The sequence below is a fragment of the Pagrus major genome, chromosome 19 (genome assembly GCF_040436345.1).
Source record: "Pagrus major chromosome 19, Pma_NU_1.0".
In the NCBI taxonomy this organism is placed as follows: domain Eukaryota; kingdom Metazoa; phylum Chordata; class Actinopteri; order Spariformes; family Sparidae; genus Pagrus; species Pagrus major.
The window spans coordinates 23,011,008-23,031,252 of record NC_133233.1 but is presented as its reverse complement, the minus strand read 5'-3'; the positions used below and the strand labels follow the sequence as shown (position 1 = coordinate 23,031,252).

General features: G+C 39.6%; 1 protein-coding gene across 1 annotated transcript; it reads left to right on the top strand.

Moving 5' to 3' along the window:
- The first annotated feature begins 1,915 nt into the window (after window positions 1-1,915).
- gad2 (glutamate decarboxylase 2) lies at window positions 1,916-17,645 on the top strand. The gene is made up of 16 exons (XM_073488378.1): window positions 1,916-1,991; window positions 2,269-2,331; window positions 2,478-2,624; window positions 3,292-3,525; window positions 6,229-6,319; window positions 8,031-8,143; window positions 8,658-8,773; window positions 9,139-9,218; window positions 9,716-9,770; window positions 9,856-9,972; window positions 11,497-11,561; window positions 11,657-11,735; window positions 11,831-11,980; window positions 12,551-12,658; window positions 14,293-14,382; window positions 17,267-17,645. The coding sequence occupies exons 1-16, from the start codon at window positions 1,916-1,918 to the stop codon at window positions 17,438-17,440; spliced, it is 1,758 nt and encodes a 585-aa protein (XP_073344479.1). The 3' UTR covers window positions 17,441-17,645.
- The last annotated feature ends 2,600 nt before the right edge of the window (window positions 17,646-20,245 follow it).

Sequence of the window (20,245 nt, the reverse complement as noted above, 5' to 3'; positions counted from 1 at the left end):
AAAGTATCATGGCTTTGCTTAAGGCTTCAGTTTATTTCAATCAGTCTTTTTTTTGGCATTAAATGGTTTCTGCTGCTGATTCATAACAGATGTGACTCAGGCTGGTTTTCAGGCCTGCAGGGTCCGTTTGGTTCCTCATTCATGGATAAACAATAAGAGAACAGCGCAGGTCAGGATGACAGTGTGTGATTGATCATGTACTTTAAATTGGATAATGTGTTGGAATGAGGCGATGATACTTAGATATCCAAATTCTACCAACCAGCCACCGAGATTCTTAACTAGCTAATCTTAAGGTTGAATTTTATTTTACGATGACACAACGCTGGATATAAACCATGCTTTTTCTCGATACTTTAAGGGAGAACGTCGTGGATAATCATGATATTTATATGCGTAAAAAGACCCAAATGCGCAATGGTGCACCAAAAAAAAAATGACTCGCCTTGAAAACTACAGCAAGAGAACAAGTAACGAGTAACAGCCTAAATACTTTTGGAGCAGAGAGATTATCATTTATCCAAAATCTACAAACCAGCGCCCATACGGAGCCATAATTAGTAAATATGAGGGTTTACACAGGACTGTTTTATTTTACAAAGACATAACTTTGGATATTAATCATAATTTTCTAAACACTTAAGGTAAAGAATGTCCTGGGAACCCTATTTAGTTGTGCCAAAATGCGCAATTACGCAACAAAGAAGGAGCTGAGGGAACTATTGGCCTGTAAGAAAACAAGTAACGAGTAATAGCCCAAATACTTTTGGAGTAACGAGTCCCAGCACGTAGAGGAGAAAAGAGGAATCGTGCACACTTTTTTCTAGTTATTTATTCTTTTCTTTTCTTTTTTACCTTATTTATCCAAAATCTACAAACCAGCTCTGGATGGGCATCCAGAGTCGTAATTAGTGAACACGAGGGTTCACACAGGACTGAATCGTTTAATTTTATTTTAAGGTGACAAAACATTTGATATCAAACATGTTTTTCTCAATATTCATGGTAAAGACAGTCTTTACATGTGCCAAAATGCGCAATTACGCAACAAAAAATGAGCTCACCTTGAAAACTACAGTAAGAAAACAAGTAACGAGTAATAGCCTAAATACTTTCGGAGTAACGAGCCCCAGCACTAAGAGCAGAGAGGAGGGACTAGTTCGCACTTCGTGTATTTGAAGCCCCGCTGCTTCCTCCAGCGGAGGCGGGCAATTAGAGCCTCCGGTCTCCGAGAAATAGACCCACGATTGCGGGGCAGATGAATCAGTTGGCATTCAGTGTGTGTGTGTGTGTGTGTGCGTGTGTGTGTATGGAGGGCGAGTTGAGCACGCGGGGGGGACCAAGTGTCGGGGATGTATGGAGTCACGACGCACGACGCAACGCAGTTCGTCATGACTTGAAGTGAATCACGATGGGATTTCTGTAGTGACGTGAAATTTAGGTTAGATGCAATTAGGCATGGCTTCTGCGCTGCGTATTTACCAGCAGCTGGAGCTTTTAGCTGCTTACTGAAACCTTTTTGTCCCGCCTGTCCATTGTGCTTTATTTTGATTTCTCCATCCAAAGCAGCCGAACTTCCTCTTGCACTATCCATCCCCCTGTGAAGTGAGGAGCGTCGCTGACCGCTGAAGTCATCTCAGTCAAGTCAAGTGTTTGCGGATTTTCTGCGTGGAAGACAGACGCTGCACCTGTGGACGCCTGCAGAAACACCGCCGTGGACGCCTTTTTTGCGCTTTTTCCTCCAGACGCTTTCTTTTCGCCCCCGCAGCATAACGCGTGTGTCGGATGCACGACTGGATTGTGAGCAGGCAGCGGACAGGTCTGGTCAGATTGAGCACCACATCAGCTGTGAACAGCTCCGGGTCGACGCGTGTGGATGGGCTCTGTCTCCTGCAGCTCCTAACTACCGGCGACAATGGCATCACAGGGTTTCTGGTCTCTTGGCGGAGATAATGCGGGGGCCAACACCGGGAGTCAGAGCCCCAGTACGCGTGAGTGGCTTTTTTTAGTCTTCCAGAGAAAAAAATAAATAAGGACTAATTCCTGAAGGACTAATTCCAGTGCATTGTCTCATTCCAGTGCGCTGGATTTGGCCTGCTGTGTTTATAGTCGCCACATCTGCTTTTACATCTTTGCTTTTGTCTTGTTTTCCTGCAGGATTGCAAGGATGTTTGGCGTGTTTTTATTACAACTTGCATGGCGCTTCAGCTCCTATCTTAAAGTTGGACGCTGCTCATCCTCATTTTTGATTTATCTCCTCTCTTCCAGCCAGGGCTTGGTGCCAAGCGGCGGCCCAGAAATTCTCCGGAGGAATTGGATCGAAATTATGTGGTATGTCGCTCCTCACAGGGAGAGGGATGGGGTGGGATGGGATGGGGTGGGGTTGGGTTAGGACGTGCGTTTTCCCCCCTCATCATTATTTGTCGCCAGAGTCTTAAAAAATATCTCACTCTCGCTGTTTTGTGGTTCGCCCAAAGCGCTGCTCAATGTCGGGGAAGTGGAGAAACCCGCCGATCCGGCCGCCAAGCAGCCGCCACAGACGGAAGCTGCAGGCACCTGCGGCTGCAACAAATCCTGCAACTGCACCAAAGGAGCTGTGGTCTTCTCCGACCTCTATTCAACAGGTACAAGAGCAAACGGATCTCTAACACCCCTGATCTGTCTGAGCTTGGCCTTGCAATGCGTTGTGGTGATTTATTTTTGCGTAAAAGTGCCATAAAATCAGCTATTTTTATACCAAGTGCAGACATTGTTCTTTTAAAATGAAATAAAAACAGCAAACATATGAATTTAGTGCATTTAACATTTTATAAATCGACTTTTTATTCAATAATCTTCATTTAAATGTCATTTTTATCGTAATGAGAGGTGACCCGCTTTATTCTTTGTTCCCAGCGTCCATAAAATACAAGGATGTACATGAAAAATCAAAAGGAATCAAATGACAGAACATGTGCCATTTTGGATCAAATAAATCCTTATACATATACATTTAATATCTATAATTTTCACTGAGTTATGTTGGACATTTTTTGCAGTGTTTGACTCTTTGTGGAGAGGTCACCTTCAGCACAATCTGAGGTTTTGGGGTGTTGAGCATCGCAGAAATCAAGAATTTCCACCAGTTTTTACACCTTTAAAATCATTAAAATATATTCTGTTTTATTTGTTGGCCTGAAGGATAATTTCACAATAAAATCCAGACTTTTATGCATCTTTATGTTGCATGAAAACACCTTTTTTTCTCCTGTTCCCAGACACATAGATCACAAAATGTCCCCTCTCTTACAGACCTGTTACCCGCCATGGACGGCGACACCAAAACAATGACCTTCCTGCAGGAAGTTGTGGATATTTTAATGGCCTACATCGTGGAGTCTTTCGACCGGGAAACGAAAGTTATTGATTTTCATTATCCAAACGAGCTGCTTCAGATGAACAACTGGGAGCTGCAGGACGAACCGGCCACCCTGGATGATATCTTGATCAGCTGTCGTGCGACGCTCAAGTACGCCATCAAGACAGGTAGGCCTCAGTCTGATACTGACTACATGATAGATAAATATAGCTCTGACTTAATCTGACTTTTTTATATGCTTAAGTTAAATCAGTTGGCACTTTGGGAAATATTAAATCAATTTTTACATATATATGGGCCTAATTGCAGGCCTGATTTATGTTAAAAATGTCGAAATCACAATTTAAAATGATTATGTTCCCAAAATAAACACACATTTTCTAAATTATTTTAAAAGGAAAAGGCACAGACACAGTGCAAATCCTAGATTATAACACAAAAAGATCCTTAAATACGAAACTGATGATAAAATCTACAAGAAACTGTTAAAATAATACAAAATCAGCATTAGAAAAGATTTTTAATTGAACGTACTGATGTTTTTATTGACAGATATTCTACAAAAAAATATGTTCAGGATAGAAAAAGAAAAAAAAGGAGGGGAAAGGGAGAAGACCAGACAACAATGATGAATAGATAAAGAAAGAAATGGTGTCTATAAAAAAAATCAACCTGGAAGTTGTCCTCCTTTTTTCTCCTCCTGTCCACCAGACCGATAAATGCAGTGACGCAGTAAATCTGGTTCACCAAGTAGGAGATAATAGGCTAATAACAGCGTTCACTGCAGGCCACAGCCATTACTCACTGCTGACTGACACACTCATGAGGACGATTACAGCAACAATACACACAGAAATATAATACAAATATATTTTTAAAGATTATTTCTTCATATTTTACTTTAATTTCTGTAATTCACATTTATAAACAGTTTATAAATATGTAATGCATGATGCATGAGACGCTGTTACTGTTACATTTGTTAGCAGATATAAGGAGATTTCTAACAGTTAATTAATGCATCATATATTTAACTTCTCCTGTAAAGATTTGCTTTATATGATTATACATTACATACTTTGTATTATGCATTATACATCCCACTTACTCCTTTACATAATATTGCTGACAAACATTTTACTGTTTAATACTGTATTATACGCAGGGTTAAGAGGGTTACTTTAAGAATGTATTCTACTTACCTCAGTAATCCAAGTATCACAGTATGAATGTAATGTAACTCGATTACTTTCTGGTACTTTTGGATTACCTCAATACAAAACATATCCAAACAAAGACAAAAGAAGAGAAATGTCAATAAAATGACTTTTATTTAATCTAAATAACGAGTGTGTATTGTCATGTGTTACAAACTATTATGTCATGTTTTCATTTTAAAATTGTAATCCTGTAAGTAATCCCCTTTTTTACTCAATGTACCTGTATTTTAATGACATCTTTTATTCTGTAATTCTACCGGAAGAGAGAGCAGAAGCCACGCCCCTTCCGGTTTCAGTCATGGGACGTTATTTCGGAAATAAGAAATTGTACCTTAGTCAATGGGGAGAGAAAAAAAAACATTTTTAATTAAACATATGATGTTAGTGAATTAAAAAGATAATTTTTCATGTTAATTAAGTCGCAGTTTGTCGTAAAGATTAAAAAAAAATAAATCATCTAGTTTGACGTGTAACCGCTCAGTCTCGCGCAACATACGTCACCGACAACAACATGGCCGCCAACTCGGCAGAGAAAAGGTACAGAAAAAGATTAAAATCACAATAAATCTGTTCATATTGACGACTGTAGTTAAGTGAAAGGTTAGTTTGTCAGTTTTGTGATCAAGCTAATACACAGGAGCAGCTCTAAAATGTTTGTGTTACTGGTTTTGACGAGGCGACGTCACTAACGCGACTGTTGGCTGTGTAGTCTTTTTTAATTACGTATTTTCAGTCTTATATTTAATTAGTTTTTTGACAAACCGCGACTTTATTGACTTGGAAAATAATCTTTTAAATTGACAACATCATATGTGAGATATGTATTTGTCTCTCAGTTCAGTACTGTGCTAGTTTTTCCGAAATACGTCCCATGAGGGAAACCGGAAGGGGCGTGGCTTCGGGTGACCTCACCTGTTTAAAAATATCCTGATTAGGTAATCCCGTTACTTGTATTCCGTTACCCCCCAAGCCTGATAATGGGAGAAGTAATTTGTATTTCTCTTTTTACTTTACAAATCCTATTTATTTATTTCTGTTGATTTTAAGAGCACCCACAATCCCTATAGTTTGCCTTAGGTATTTCTTTTTATGTACATTATACAATTTCCTTGAGAATAAATAACTTTATTTTACCAAAAACACCTGGTTTTAGGTTTTATGTTGGTGCTTTTCCCCCTAACAAGTTTATTTGTAATGGTAAATATTCATATACAGCTTTTAAATGCTAAATTGTGGTCAAGTGTTTGGCCTCTGTTGATAATATAAAATGAAAACATTATTCATCCAAATTGATCACAAATCACCTTTTTTAATAAAAGATGAAGTGTTTCTTGTTAATGTACTCATTTTCAAAGCTCCTTTGTGTGTGATTATTATAAAACAATGGATGAAAAGCTCAATTTGTGACTTCTACATTACCGATGCTCCACCACAACACTTTCATTATTTCTCAAGATGATTTTTAAACGTCACTGCTGCGACATCTCCAACCTGCAATTAAAGCATTTAGAAAATGATGCGCCTCAAAACTCAAAACATAAAAAGCAGCAAAGTATTTCAATTTCTCCTGACGCCTGATGGAGATAGCTGAACAGTTTATCTATCTCAACCCACCCTCTCATTTTTTTTCCTCTGCTCCTTTCCCTTCAGCCCACCCCAGGTACTTCAATCAGCTCTCGACAGGATTAGACATGGTCGGACTGGCAGCCGATTGGCTAACATCCACTGCCAACACCAATATGTAAGTATGCGGCCATGTGCTTCATCATGATTTTAAATGGTGATAATGACAATGAATTCCATTTCCGGTCCGTCGGTGTGCACTCTGCTCTGCGTCTGCTCCGGCTGATAGCAGCTCTTTTTTTTTTTCACTCAATCACTGCAAATGAAAAGGGTGAAATGAAAGGCAGACCCCCCCCTTTACTCCCCTCTGCCTTTTATCCCTCCCCCTCACCTCCCATCCCCATGGGGATTCAAGGGGAGAAAATTAGCTCTGAAATTAAATTCAGACTAATCTGAAGCTAATTTTGGTGCGTGTGTTTTTGGTGTGATAAAGTCTGCAAGAGTCAGCCGGCTTGGCGACTGTGAGACAGCGCAGAATAGGCCTGCTGTTGACACTGCAGCTCATGTATTCATGGGAAAAAATGGAGCAGGAGGCACATGCTGGAAATGTACGTTTTAGTGTAGCAAGGATGAAGAAAATGTGAGACTGTATGAGATAGAAAAAAGAAATGTAAATCATCAGAAAACAGTAAATGCTTATGTGGATGTTGGTACATTGTGTTCAAAAGCATCACTGCAGATTAAGATCTTAAAGTGAAGCCTGAGTGAAGCCTTTGTTTTATCTACATCTGCAAGAGTCACCTATTCCTATTTATATACAGCCAAACTGCTCTGAAAAAAACATAGTAGGAGGCACATTTTGAACATTTACATTTTTGTGCTGCAAAGATGATAAAAATGTGAGAATCCTGTGCAAAAGAAAGCAAAATGTTGGAAAAAAGAAATGTAAATCATCAGAAAACAGTAAATGTTTATGTGGATGTCGGTACATTTTGTTCAAAAGCATCAGCACACAGCAAATATTCTACATCTTTATTTTTTTTTCACTCAAGAATTTGAATTTTGTGTTTTATCCTCCTCTGCAAGAGCCGTCAAACTAAATACTATATGTCCTGAAACAACCAAACTCCAGAGGAAAAATGGCCCTTTACCGGTTATTTTTGGTGATGAGTCATGGCACATTTTACCATGTGATGGCCCTTGTGTAACGCCAGGTTCACCTATGTATGAGGTGGCTCCTGTCTTTGTGCTGCTGGAATATCTTGCATAAATTGTTAATTTTTATGTGGATGTTGGTACATGTTGTTCAAAAACATTACTCCAAATTAACATCTAAAGTGAAGCCTGTAAAATCAGCAATAAGTCTGCATCTTCAGCACAAAAATAGTTAGAATCTTGTATTTTTCTACCTCTGCAAAAGCTGGTGATTTCAACGCAAACCGTTTACTGGCTATTTTTCAGTCATGGCACATTTTATGTATCCCACACCATGTAATGTCCCTTGTGTAACGCCAGGTTCACCTATGAGGTGCAGTAAAGATGATGAAAATGTGAGACTCCTGTACAAGAGAAAGCAAAATAGTAGCCTTTAACATGGAAAATAAATGTAAATCTTGAGAAAACAGTAAATTTTAAGTGGATGCTGGTAGATTTTGTTCAAAAGCATCATTACAAATTAAATCTTAAGGTGAAGACTGTAAAATCAACATTAATTCTACATCTTTAGTACAGAAATGATTGTTTCTTATCCTTGAAAAAATAGACTTTAATCTCGAAATACCTCCAAACTCCAGAGGAAAAAAATGTCCGTTTACTGGCTATTTTAGGTGATGAGTCATGGCACATTTTTGTGTAACCAGCACCATGTGATGTCCCTTGTGTAACGGCAGGTTCACCTATGAGGTGGCTCCTGTCTTCGTGCTGCTGGAATACGTCACTCTGAAGAAGATGAGGGAGATCATTGGCTGGGCAGACGGGCGAGGAGATGGCATTTTCTCTCCCGGTATGTGAGGCGACAGCGCCAATCCCAAACACCCCTCTGTCTTCACCGAAAATGGAACTGCCTGTGTGTGTGTGTGTGTGTGTGTGTGTGTGTGTATGCGCGCGGTGTTGTAACGTGTCAATTTGCATTTTGATGATATAAATGGAACTCGTTTCAAAGCCAATTAGCATAAAATCATTTTCTTTTTTCCAACTTAAGCCCCCTCCCTCCCCGTCGCCCTCCAATCTTTAATTTCTCACACGCATTTCTGCCTGACACATGACGAGGAGCGCTCATTGGACAATTTAATGACAAAGGCCGTGATTGGTTGTGACATTGTGGACAGTGAGCTGTGATTTTTGGATGCTGTGTCATCCCTCGATACGCTCTTGATACGCTGTAAACAAATTGTTGTTATTGTGTTGTTATTTTCAACATGCACAGACATGTTTAGAAGCCCTGCATCATCCCCATGAGACTTGCTAGTTGAGGCTGTGATGTGGACTGACACTGGTCTGCCCTGTCCGTCCTCTAGGTGGTGCTATTTCTAACATGTATGCCATGCTGCTGGCCCGCTTCAAGATGTTCCCTGAAGTGAAGGAGAAAGGAATGTCATCTGTTCCCAGACTGGTGGCCTTCACATCGGAACATGTAGGCGTTTGTGTCTTAATTCAGCTGCATGATCAATAGATGTCTAATTGGATCAAAGATCTTCCTCTCCTGTGCAGGAATGATATAGCCGTGGTTCAGTGTGTGTTTTTAAGTATCATTTTCACACCACCAACGCTGATATAAAGCCGACATTATGTGTGTCAGACGCAGAAGGACACGAGGTGACGGCTGTGTCTGCCACCTCTTTCATCTTGAAAGGACGTTTGAAAGATGCTGTGTGGGAAGAAAAAGGCCATTAAATAACACACAAACCTTTCAGTAGACACATTTTATTATATATCTTTCTCCTCCTGTATCAGACAGTTAAACATGTTCCCTCTTTTGTTTGTTTTTTTATCTTTTAGAGCCATTTTTCAATCAAAAAAGGTGCAGCAGCTCTGGGTATCGGGACAGAGAGTGTGATCTGCATCAAAGTAGATGAAAGGTAAAGGCAGCCGCTCATTTCCGCTGTACAACTGAAACGTGACATGTTACAAGGTAGTAGAAAAAAAATTCCAGTGGTGGAATAGTTGCCTCGTACCCGCTAAAGTTCGCAGCCATAAGGTTATAAAATTTAGATTACAGATTACATATTTCTGGAGCAGAATATATATTTTTTACATACTTTTCTTATTTCCTCTCCCATTTGGATTAGATGGAAACCACTGGAACCAGAAACTATATAGAAAATAGTTAAAACTAGCTTCACCTCAAGCAGCTACAACAGTAAATTACATATTGAATCATCAGTATATAATAATATATTAAATACAGGAGACAAGTATATTTCTTAAAGGGTAACCATTTATTTTTAGGCTTTATACTACTTTTTTCACAGTCCTCCCCAAGACCTGTAAACACACTTTAAGTTACCCTTTAATAAGGATCTTCAATGCAGGATTTTTGCAACCACAGCTACTAAATCTTGTTTTTCATTCGCAGTGGTAAAATGATTCCAGCTGACCTTGAGAGGAGAATAGTGGAGGCCAAACAGAAGGTACACATTAATAACACAGCTATAAATACTATATATAGATCCGTTTTCCTGTATGTGAAATCATCCTTTGTTTGTGCCTTTGCAGGGTTTCGTACCTTTCTTTGTCAGTGCCACAGCAGGAACAACAGTGTACGGAGCCTTTGACCCTCTCATCGCCATTTCTGACGTCTGCAAAAAGTACAACATCTGGATGCATGTGGATGTGAGTAACACAAACGGACCTTTTTGTATGGAATCATAAATGTTATTACCCTAAAACCTCCGTGACGCAGCAGTATCGCTCCACTGTAAGGACTTTTACCGAAGGAATGCTTAGAAAACACGGAGCTCAGCACTGAGTTTGACAAATCTATTATGTCTGTGTCGCCTCTAACTGCTTGCGGTTGACCCAGATAGGAGCCAGCCATTTCCTATCTAACACTGGGGATTAGAAAAACTGGAACAGAGGCTGTAAATCATCTTCTCCCCTGACTTTGCCATCATGGGCCCTCTCACTGAAGGCACTCTATCTATTAATGAAGGTGATTTAGTCCTGACAGGGGGACACCTCTATTAAGAGACATAAATGGCCTTATCTATCATTCCTCAACCGGCGAGAGATTGGAGAAAAACATCCTGCTTTTTGTGGATGCAGCTTCCTGTGAAAAAAAACAAACATCACACAGAATGTGAATCAGGTTTTTGCAAAGCTGGTTTTCACATACATGGAATTTGTCCCAGTGTTTTTATACACAACAATAACCATAGTAAGAAGAAAGATGAAATGCAAGTACTGCAAGTCAAGAAACATAAATAGAAAATAGAGAATTGCCAATTAAATATGAAAAATGTGTCCAATACAATATGACTTTTATTGAAATGGAAGAGTTGTAGATTTTTATGCAGGAATTTGACCAGAGAATGTGCAAAAGATCACAGAATGAAGTATAAAGAATATGTGCAATGATATTCAAAAGATGTTAATGTGGGGATGATAAGAGTTTAGGTCAGGCCTGTCCTGGACTTGATGATGAGGCAAAACCGTTGTTGTGAGGGGAGAAGCATCTCGTGGTCGCAGTTGCAAACATAATGAGGATGGGAAATCTGGAAATGTTTGCAAAAACATCCAAACAAGCGCCTGACATTCAGTCCTTTATTTAGACCACATGATTAAAGTGATGATGCTGATAGCCAATCATCAATACCATCACATGTGACAAAGCAAAAAGCATCACTCTCACAATTTGTTCCCCCAAGGTTTAAAAAAAAGCTTCTGAAAAATGAAGGATTTCCACCATCATGCAAATCTGAAGCAATTATTTGATTAATCGTTTGTTCTGTGAAATGTCAGAAAATATGCTACTGAAAAATATCCGTTTCAGTTTGTAAAGAAGCTGGAACCAGATGATGTTTGGACGTTTTGCTTGAAAAATGATTTAAACAATTAATTGATTATAAAATAGTTAGCAATTATTTTTCTGTTTGTCGATTAATCTGATAATTGACTAATTGTTTTAGCTCTAGGCTAAAATATATTTTGGAAATTAAAAGATGACATTTGTGCCATTGAAAGAAAGTGTCACTGCAGTTGTATGGAGCATTTTTGAGGTGGGCAACATGTCCTGACTAACATCACGATATTTAACAGTAGGGGTGGAATGATAAATCGGCAAAGCAAATGTATCAGCTAGTACAGCTGAGTAAAATATGTTTGATTGATGTGATTATCGTGTGTGTTTCCTGTCAGGGTGCTTGGGGAGGAAGTCTCCTCATGTCCAGGAGACACAGATGGAAGCTGGACGGAGTTGAGAGGTAAGTGATATTTTTGGGTCGAGGAACACAAACTGACTAAGTGTTAGAAGTGTATGAAGATTTAAAGCATCGCTGGTTATATTTGTTAACTTCAGGGCCAACTCGGTAACATGGAACCCACACAAGATGATGTCGGTCCCTCTGCAGTGTTCAGCCCTGCTGGTCAGAGAGGAGGTAGGCCTCATCCTATTCGACCAAACCTCACTCTCACATACTATGACTGGACCATTGTTGTTATAATTATTAACACTCTGGATGTGATCTCACAGGGTCTGATGCAGAACTGCAACCAGATGCACGCCTGCTACCTGTTCCAGCAGGACAAACACTACGACCTTTCCTACGACACTGGAGACAAAGCTCTGCAGTGTGGACGCCACGTGGACATCTTCAAGCTGTGGCTCATGTGGAGAGCCAAGGTAAAGAAACACAAGTGCTGCTGCTCTGTTTTACCAGTTTTATTTCTTTTATTTGCTTTGATTTTGTCTTTATCCTTTTTATATGATCATTAGTTTGATTTGTTTTATTTACTCACTACTCTATCTGGAATTGTTCTTTGCTTGTTGTGTGAGCAAGAAATACCTTATATTCATTTTTATATGTACTTATTAAGAGCCATTATTTCATTATTTGTAGGATTTACGTCATTTATTTGAGTCAGACTTCGTGTACTAAATCTTTTTTTGTCCTCTATTCACAGATATTTAAGCTCTCATGTTCTTATACTTCCTTTGGTTTTGTTTTGGCACAATTGTGTCCTTTTTAATTTTGCTTTTTGACATATTTTCTAATATTATATGCATGACACATGTAAAAGTCACAAGAGTATAAATTAAATACACATTTTGGACCTTCTTATCTAATTTTTTAGCAGTAAAATATGATTTTTTTATGCACACAGTTGCCTAAATACTTTCAGTTGTACACTCATTACATAATATTCACTTCTCTATGTACTGTGTCAAAACTAACAGCCTTTTCTTTAACAGGGCACCATTGGGTTCGAGGCTCAGATTGACAAGTGCTTGGAGCTATCAGAGTACCTCTACAACAAGATCAAAGACCGAGAAGGATACGAGATGGTCTTTGACGGCAAAGTATGTCCACATTTGACTTTCACTCTCCACACAGATTATTCATCTGCAGCCACATAATCAGAGCAAAGTAGCCAGCATTAGTCCACACTGCTTCCTTTGCCTCAGTGTGTTCAGTATCATTATGGCTGACTTGATTGGCATGCTGTGTGCCCTCGCTTTGTGTTGGATGAATGCCATTTTTACCTCTAGCTGCCAGTATAATGTGCTGCTATTATGTCTAATGAATAGCATAACGGCCTGTAATTGCTCATGTGCATATGAATAGCATGGGGTCTGAAATATCCTCTACCGAGCAACAGCAAAAACCTACGTGTACGACGGGGTTATTAGGCTGAAAACTCTTTTATGAAAGGAGTGCTTGGACACAGGGTCATTCATAGTGAAAGCTCTTTAATGTTTCAAGCCTTATTGTTTTCCTGCCGAGCCACAAAAAGGCTAAGAGCATCATAACCCAGAGGGTGATGGGAGAAAGCCAAGTCCTCTGGGCATCGGCCCAGGTGTTCACTTGTCTGTGCCTCCCATTGAGCCGTTACATCAGTCTGATGTTGAATATACTGCTGCCGAACCAGCCCCGGCTGTATAAATGAGGCTGGTGCGCATGGCTAGTCAGCTGTTGGTAATGAATGCTTTTCTACTCACAGGCAGGCAGGCTGGCTGCTCCAGCGGGGCTTCAGGTTCCCAAAAATTGAACTGTGTGGGGCTTTTAGATGGAGAAAGAGTATCTGAGGAGGAGGAATTTTACCTCTCTGCTGTCGGTGATGTCTAATGGATTTCCTTTTTGAGCTGAGCAGAATCTGTTCTGGCTCAGTGAAATGAATGGGCTCAGGTTGCTTTCAGCACTTTTTATTTTGACCTATCTGTAGGATTTCAGGTAGGAATGATTGGTAAATATGTGTGTTGTATATTGTAGAGCTCGACCGAGACTAGATCTTTGGAGCCGATTCTGATACTGATAAATTTCCAATTCCAACTTTTAGTATGTACTGCAGCTGCTCTTACAGAGTACATAATGTTGCATGCAGTATGCATACATTGGGACATACTACAGTACTTTCGTCACGACAGCGCAGCTTGAGCTTTGACCCTCTTGCTCTTATTCTGATACTTACCATTGCATGAGCCGTCATCTGTCAGTGAGCTGTGAAATGTTTGTGCTCCTTTGGCTTTGTTTATATTCGCATGACACACCGTGACGTATGTGACGTATCGTCCGCTGTGCAGAGGATTGTGGGTCAGAATAGCTAGATAAGCATGCTGGCTTGCATGCTGCAAAATGTTACCGGGTGTAGTAGGACATCCTGGTATCTTTGGCATACTGCATTTCACATACTTCATATTGGGACATACTAAATCTTTTTTCTGGCATCCTAAATAGTATGGTAGTATGAACATTTTGTAGTGGACACCCAAAATATAAGTAATAACATTACATTTTTTTAATTTACAAAAAACAGAGACAATGTTGGCATTTATAAAACTACCACTCTGAAAAAACAGAAATAAAATAACACAATCATATCAACAGGAAACATTCCACCGATAGCCAGAAATGCCCTAAGCTTGCATGTCTTGCTAGCGCCCGACTCTGCTGGTTTATTCCTCTCATCTCTTGTCAACTCTGTGTGTTCCCGCAGCCTCAGCACACCAATGTCTGCTTCTGGTACCTCCCCCCTGGGATCCGCTACATGGAGGACAAAGAGGAGAGAAAGAAACACTTGCACAAGGTGGGTGAGCCGAGATAAGAAGCCCGACTATGATATCTACCAAAAAACACCTTTCACTGCACCTTTCATTTGCCCTACAAGCCTGTCATCCCTATCCAGCTTGACATATCACATGCCCTCCTCATTAGGGACAACATGGACATCAACTTATACTCAGGATAAAAAAATAAAAAAATACTTTGCCATCCACATGAGGTAAACTGTGACAGGCTTAAAATAGGCTGTCACAGAGAGAGACTATCACGGACTGAGGCTATTCAGTTAGCTCAAGTGGCGGCCATTCAGAGGGTCCCACAGCAGCAGGGGCCTACTAATTGACTATTAGCACAAACAGATGGTGTACGTGCCAGCCATACAAAGAGCACTCCCCTCGCTCCTCTGCTGTAAAACCATCAGCCATAAATCGTTGCCATGTTTTGTCATTACGCGTCAAATGCAGAGATTTCCTTTTGTTTTTCCAAAGTTTGATTGAAAAAGCACCGTGGACACGCCTCACTGGAACTGAGTGTTTGGCCAGCTCGCTCTTTTCCACACACTCCGACACGAAGATTGAGGGATGATGTAATGTTGCCAGATTAGCTCGTTGAGGAAAGCGTCCAAACTGAAGGATTTCTCCCTCAATTTGCACTTAATGACTGGAAAATTGTCAAAAGACTGATTTGACGGAAATCTGCAGCAGCTGATTGACTATTTTACAGAAACTGACGGCAGGCCTGCCAACTGCAGCAGGACACCTGCAAGAGATTTAGAGGGAATGACTGATTATGAAAACTACAGTACTGACCAGACCAGTCTCTATACTGTCAGAGCTGTGGTGGAAGTACTCAGAAAATACTCGCAAAATTGCCCCTTTAAAAGTGTGAAGTAATGGAGCCTTCTAGGTCCAGAAAGATGACTTTTATCTTATGCACACACGACAATTTGTACATACAAGTATTTATAACTAATATAAACAAACAATAAGGTAAAAAATATATATATTTCGGGACCTCCTGTTAGCTTTATTGCAAAGGAACTATCAATTAAGTATATGAAGACCTTACGTAAATCCCAGGATAGTTTAGGGGAAACCAACTGCACTTTCTTGAGGAGTTTTTAAAGTCTGTTTAAATATTTTAAACTTAATCCCCCCAGATTTATCAAACTTCTTACAAGATAATCTTTGACCTCGAGGGTACAGCAAATGAGTCACAGTTAACTTAAGTCCTCACTGCAGCAAACTGTCACCTCAAGTTAAACCTCCTGCGTATCCTTTAGTTGATTATGCTGCTCTATAAAGGCAAGACACAGTATCTACTTTCTTACCATACATACATTGCCACAACAACAGCTTTTTAACTACAAAACAGACCTTTAAAGCAAGCCAAAATGTAGCATATCTGTACTTTAGTTAAGCAGTTAGCATACTGCACTCTGGTTTGTTAATCTGTGTGCTGTTGGGCTTTTCACCACACTTAGTTAGGGATTGATTTTCATCTATTTGTTATCTGTAAAAGGAAAATCTTAATTTTGATTAAATGAAATGATGAAGAAAAACAGAAACATCTCATTTTTAGACTGTAGTGAGTTTAATATGATCTGGTGGTTAAGCTACTTTTAAATCACATACTCAAGTGGATCAAATTTCTACTAGTATCCTACGCTTCCTTCCGATTCCTATAAGCTACGGTCGGACTGTAGCCTAATCAGACTAAAGCCAGTTTTCTCAAACAAACTAGTTAAAATGGACAAGAAGCTGAGAGAACAAATGTTGCTAGAGGCTACTCGTCTGGGTTCTATAGTAATGATTGTTGGGTCAAATAATCACCCTAAAAAGACATAAAATGAAAGCATTACATCCTTTCTTTTACAGATTAATAGCCTTAAAATGATACATCAGAGAGACATGCGTATATTGAAATGTTTGCCTCAGTAAAGTATCCTAATGTGTTGACTTCGGTCGAAACACGGAGTATGAGTTTCAAACTTGTAATTGGATCTGTCACAGCACAGAAAACACACCACCATCAAGACACGAAATAAATGACTGTGACTGCGTTGCGCTCGGAGATAACCTCTCAACTGGGTGGCAGCAGTCAGAGCGCTGTGGTGAACCCGGCTGGTGTCAGATTTAGCTGTCAGACTGGAGGGAGATAATGGACCAGATGGACCAGGATCTGAGGAATCTGAGGAGGAAATGTGACTTGTTCAGTTGATGGAAAGAAAACAAAAATAAGGAAGCAAACAGATCTGATAACGGGCAGTTTTTTCAGACTTATGAGTGCACGAGAGGAGACGATGGAGATGATTCCCACTGCTCATTTCCAACTTCAGTTACACCCACCAAACTTTGCACTTTTTGAGTACTTAATTGGAATTATATTATTATTGCAGAAAGCATACTCACGTAACATATTCTCCTTACATCAATTAATTAGTGCCAACAAATGTATGCCCCTCTGGCAGTTCAGTAATGAGAAAGCTAATGAGTAGACAACATATGAATTAAGCATGAATTAGTCAGTGGGCAAGGATGGATTTTAAAGCAGTACAGGGACAGATTTAAAGGAATAGTTCGACATTTTCAGAAATACACTTATTTGCTTTCTTGCCGAGATTTGGAAAAGAAGATCAATGCCACTCTCATATGTGGTAAATGTGTGAAATGTACTGTATTTATTAAATATTAAGATGGAGTCAGCAACCGGTTAGCTTATCTTAGCATACAGAATGACACTTAAACATACAAGATCCAAGTTACCAACTCAAATCTAGAGACACAGCTTCCCTTGGCTGGTCTAATGTGTGATGTCGTACTCACCTGCCCAAATGAACCAAAGCAACCGAATGATAGAAATTCATCCCATTCCTCTGCAATAGTCTCGATTCATTCTGTCTCTTTCAGGTGGCTCCAGTGATAAAGGCCAGGATGATGGAGTACGGCACAACCATGGTCAGCTACCAACCACAGGGAGACAAGGTCAACTTTTTCCGCATGGTGATCTCAAACCCGGCTGCTACCTTCGAGGACATCGACTTTCTTATCGAGGAGATTGAACGGCTCGGCCAGGATCTATAAGACTCGTCTCCGCCAATCCTCCTGTACTTTTCCCCCTTGACGGATGAATTGTTTGTCGTGAATGTACTGGTAAACTTTTTCTTTTCTCTCTCTTTCCTCCAAAGTCACATATTTAAGAGTATATTTGAGAAAAAAAAGATATACAGATATATCCATATATTATGTATTGTAGCTTTGCCGTGGACTAATTTGGTCCAAAGCCATGTAAAAGTGCTTCTGTCTGCCTTTTCCTATAGTGTAGTAGATCCCAGAGTAGTGTAAGTGATGTAACTTTATATGTCCTTCGGTGATATGAAATGCTTGTGCAATAGGTCGATGAGGAAGAGTTTATTTTTGAATCATTTCTCATTTGCCGAGTATGTTGTTAAGTGCCAAAAGTGGTTGTGTTCTACTGTAACTTTACATTTTGAACTTCTGGTTTAAAACAAACAAAAAAAAAGCACTTCACCTTACCTCAGCTTAATCAACTGCCTTTAACATCCACACATAGCTCTTCAAGCAGTGATTTTTTGGACAATATTCTCTCGACTGGTGATGTACAGCAGAACCAGCACGCGTTGAATAAGTATCCCAACCACAACAGGCCGTTAAAGGGGTTTGGAAATATGTAATAAACAAGGCGAGACAATGTTCAGCACAAATACACAACAGTAAAGTCAGTTCAAAGCATTTATCGAGGCATGTTGGTCCATCACGCATCACCTCAGCCTTTGACAGTTTGCTCTGCAGTTTAATGTCGTTGCTTATTACGTCTAAGACTTTCTACTCTTTTTACACACACACTTCTTTCTAGCGTATTTAAGGTGATAAATGCTTGTTAAATCCATTTTGTTTGACATGCTCATAGCAAAATTTCGTACCATTTCCCAACCAGGCTGTATATTTAGCTGTGCTGAGTGTGCTTTACATGTTAGAATCTAAAATGAGAATAACCAACACTTCAGAGGTAACGTAAAGTTTTAATCCTTAAGATTTTGTTACTACTACTGTTTTGAAGCCTCGAATTTGGCATTGTGGCTGCCACCATTTTGTTTTTTTGGAGCCAGAAGTGTCCATATGTGGACAAGAGGGTGGAGCTGGCAAAGAAATCCTAATTATATCCGACTGGAAACCCAAAAACTGTGCCACATCCTAAAGAATATCCAGCTTTATTGTAAATTTTACTTTAATGTGACCATAATTTATTGAAGAAGACTTGAAGCTACCAATTGAGACCATAAACACTAAAGCATAACACTTCACACAGTCTTGTGAAGGAAGCCAGGCTGTCTTACCAACCGGGCACGTGTGCAGCTGCTAAGGGGCCCCAGACCCAGAGGGGCCACTAAAGCCCTGAATTCATTGCATTTCAATGGGTTTCGGTAATGAGATTAATTGCTAATTTGACCCACTAAAGAACAATATCAATGGGAGCTACATTGTTAGCTAATCGCGCGGTTAATCCAGTCATGATGGGAAAGACTATTCACATGACCTGCAGTACCGACTGTGGCCACTGCTCCAAAATCTCCTCTCACAACAGCCACATGAATGGAAATCTGAGAGCTGTATTGTAAAAAATGTCTGAAATCTTAAGGATTATGACTTTTAAAGATGTCAACCCCTCATCTACACTACCATAACGAGAGACGCTATTTGTCAGCGGTGTTTTTGAATGAGCACTTAAAAGAAAGATGGAGGATCTTAAGAAACTGGGAACGAGGCAATAATGGTGTTTTTTGTCTGAATACAGGAACTTCACCAGATTTGCAGCTACTGTATACCTGACATCACTTGCACTAAATCGTTGAGTGGGGAGGAGCGTCCCTTAGCATTGCAACTGAGATTTCTTCTTTATTCATTCACAAGCAATAGTCGAGTATGGGTCCAAATCGAAATACCCTGCAAAATATCAAAAGAGACGGTGAATTCACGTGTACAATAGTTAACGATAATCAAGTTTCCTACTACGCACAGTAGTCAGCAGATAAAATAAAAAAGATGCTTATCGTAGGCAGGCTAGTTGAGGGAATGTGAACCCTGGTCACAGAGGTTCTGTAGCATTTTCATTAGAACACGTTAGAAAAGCACAATTTGCTCAAACATGGTCGCTCAGTGTACAATCACTTTTGATCATAGATTGTAAATAGTATTTCAAGATGTCCTAAGTACATATCTTTGTGTATACATAAGTGTATATAAGACATATAACCAGAGACTATTTGTGAGGTAAAGTTATTCATATTTTCTCTAATCTCCGATATAGATTACCTGTATTTTCATCCTGTTCGTCCAAAAAGGCTTTTTTCTCCTGTGTGTATGTACGTATGTCAGATACTCGACTTGGTTTGTGACTCCTCTAGCTATTTCAAAGAAAACGTGTTTCAGGGACTGGCTTTAAAAAAGAAACGGGACAGATGTCACCTTGAAAATGAGTCTCGCTCAGAGACTTCCGGTGTTTTGGATTTTAAAACGAATATGCAAAGCCATTTTGACTCTGAAGCACTGTGTTTTTTGTGCACAAGTGATACTTGACGGTATGTGCCAACGTGTACCTTAGTGTGTTTGTAACTGTGTTGCCTTAGTATAAATTTGCCAGTATTGTCTAGTTTTCCTTCCGAATGGGGAGGTCGTGCACTTTAGAGTATACACATGACCTAATAACGTGCAATGTCCAATGGTTGTTCATAAGTTGATGTTAAAAAAAAAAAAAATTTACTCAAAAATGTAACTGAAGCTCTTTGGTCTGAATGTGTCATGAATCAAGGGCCTGCTGGAAATGAAAGCACTTAATTTATTATATTATAAAGCTTCTTGTTTAACTGT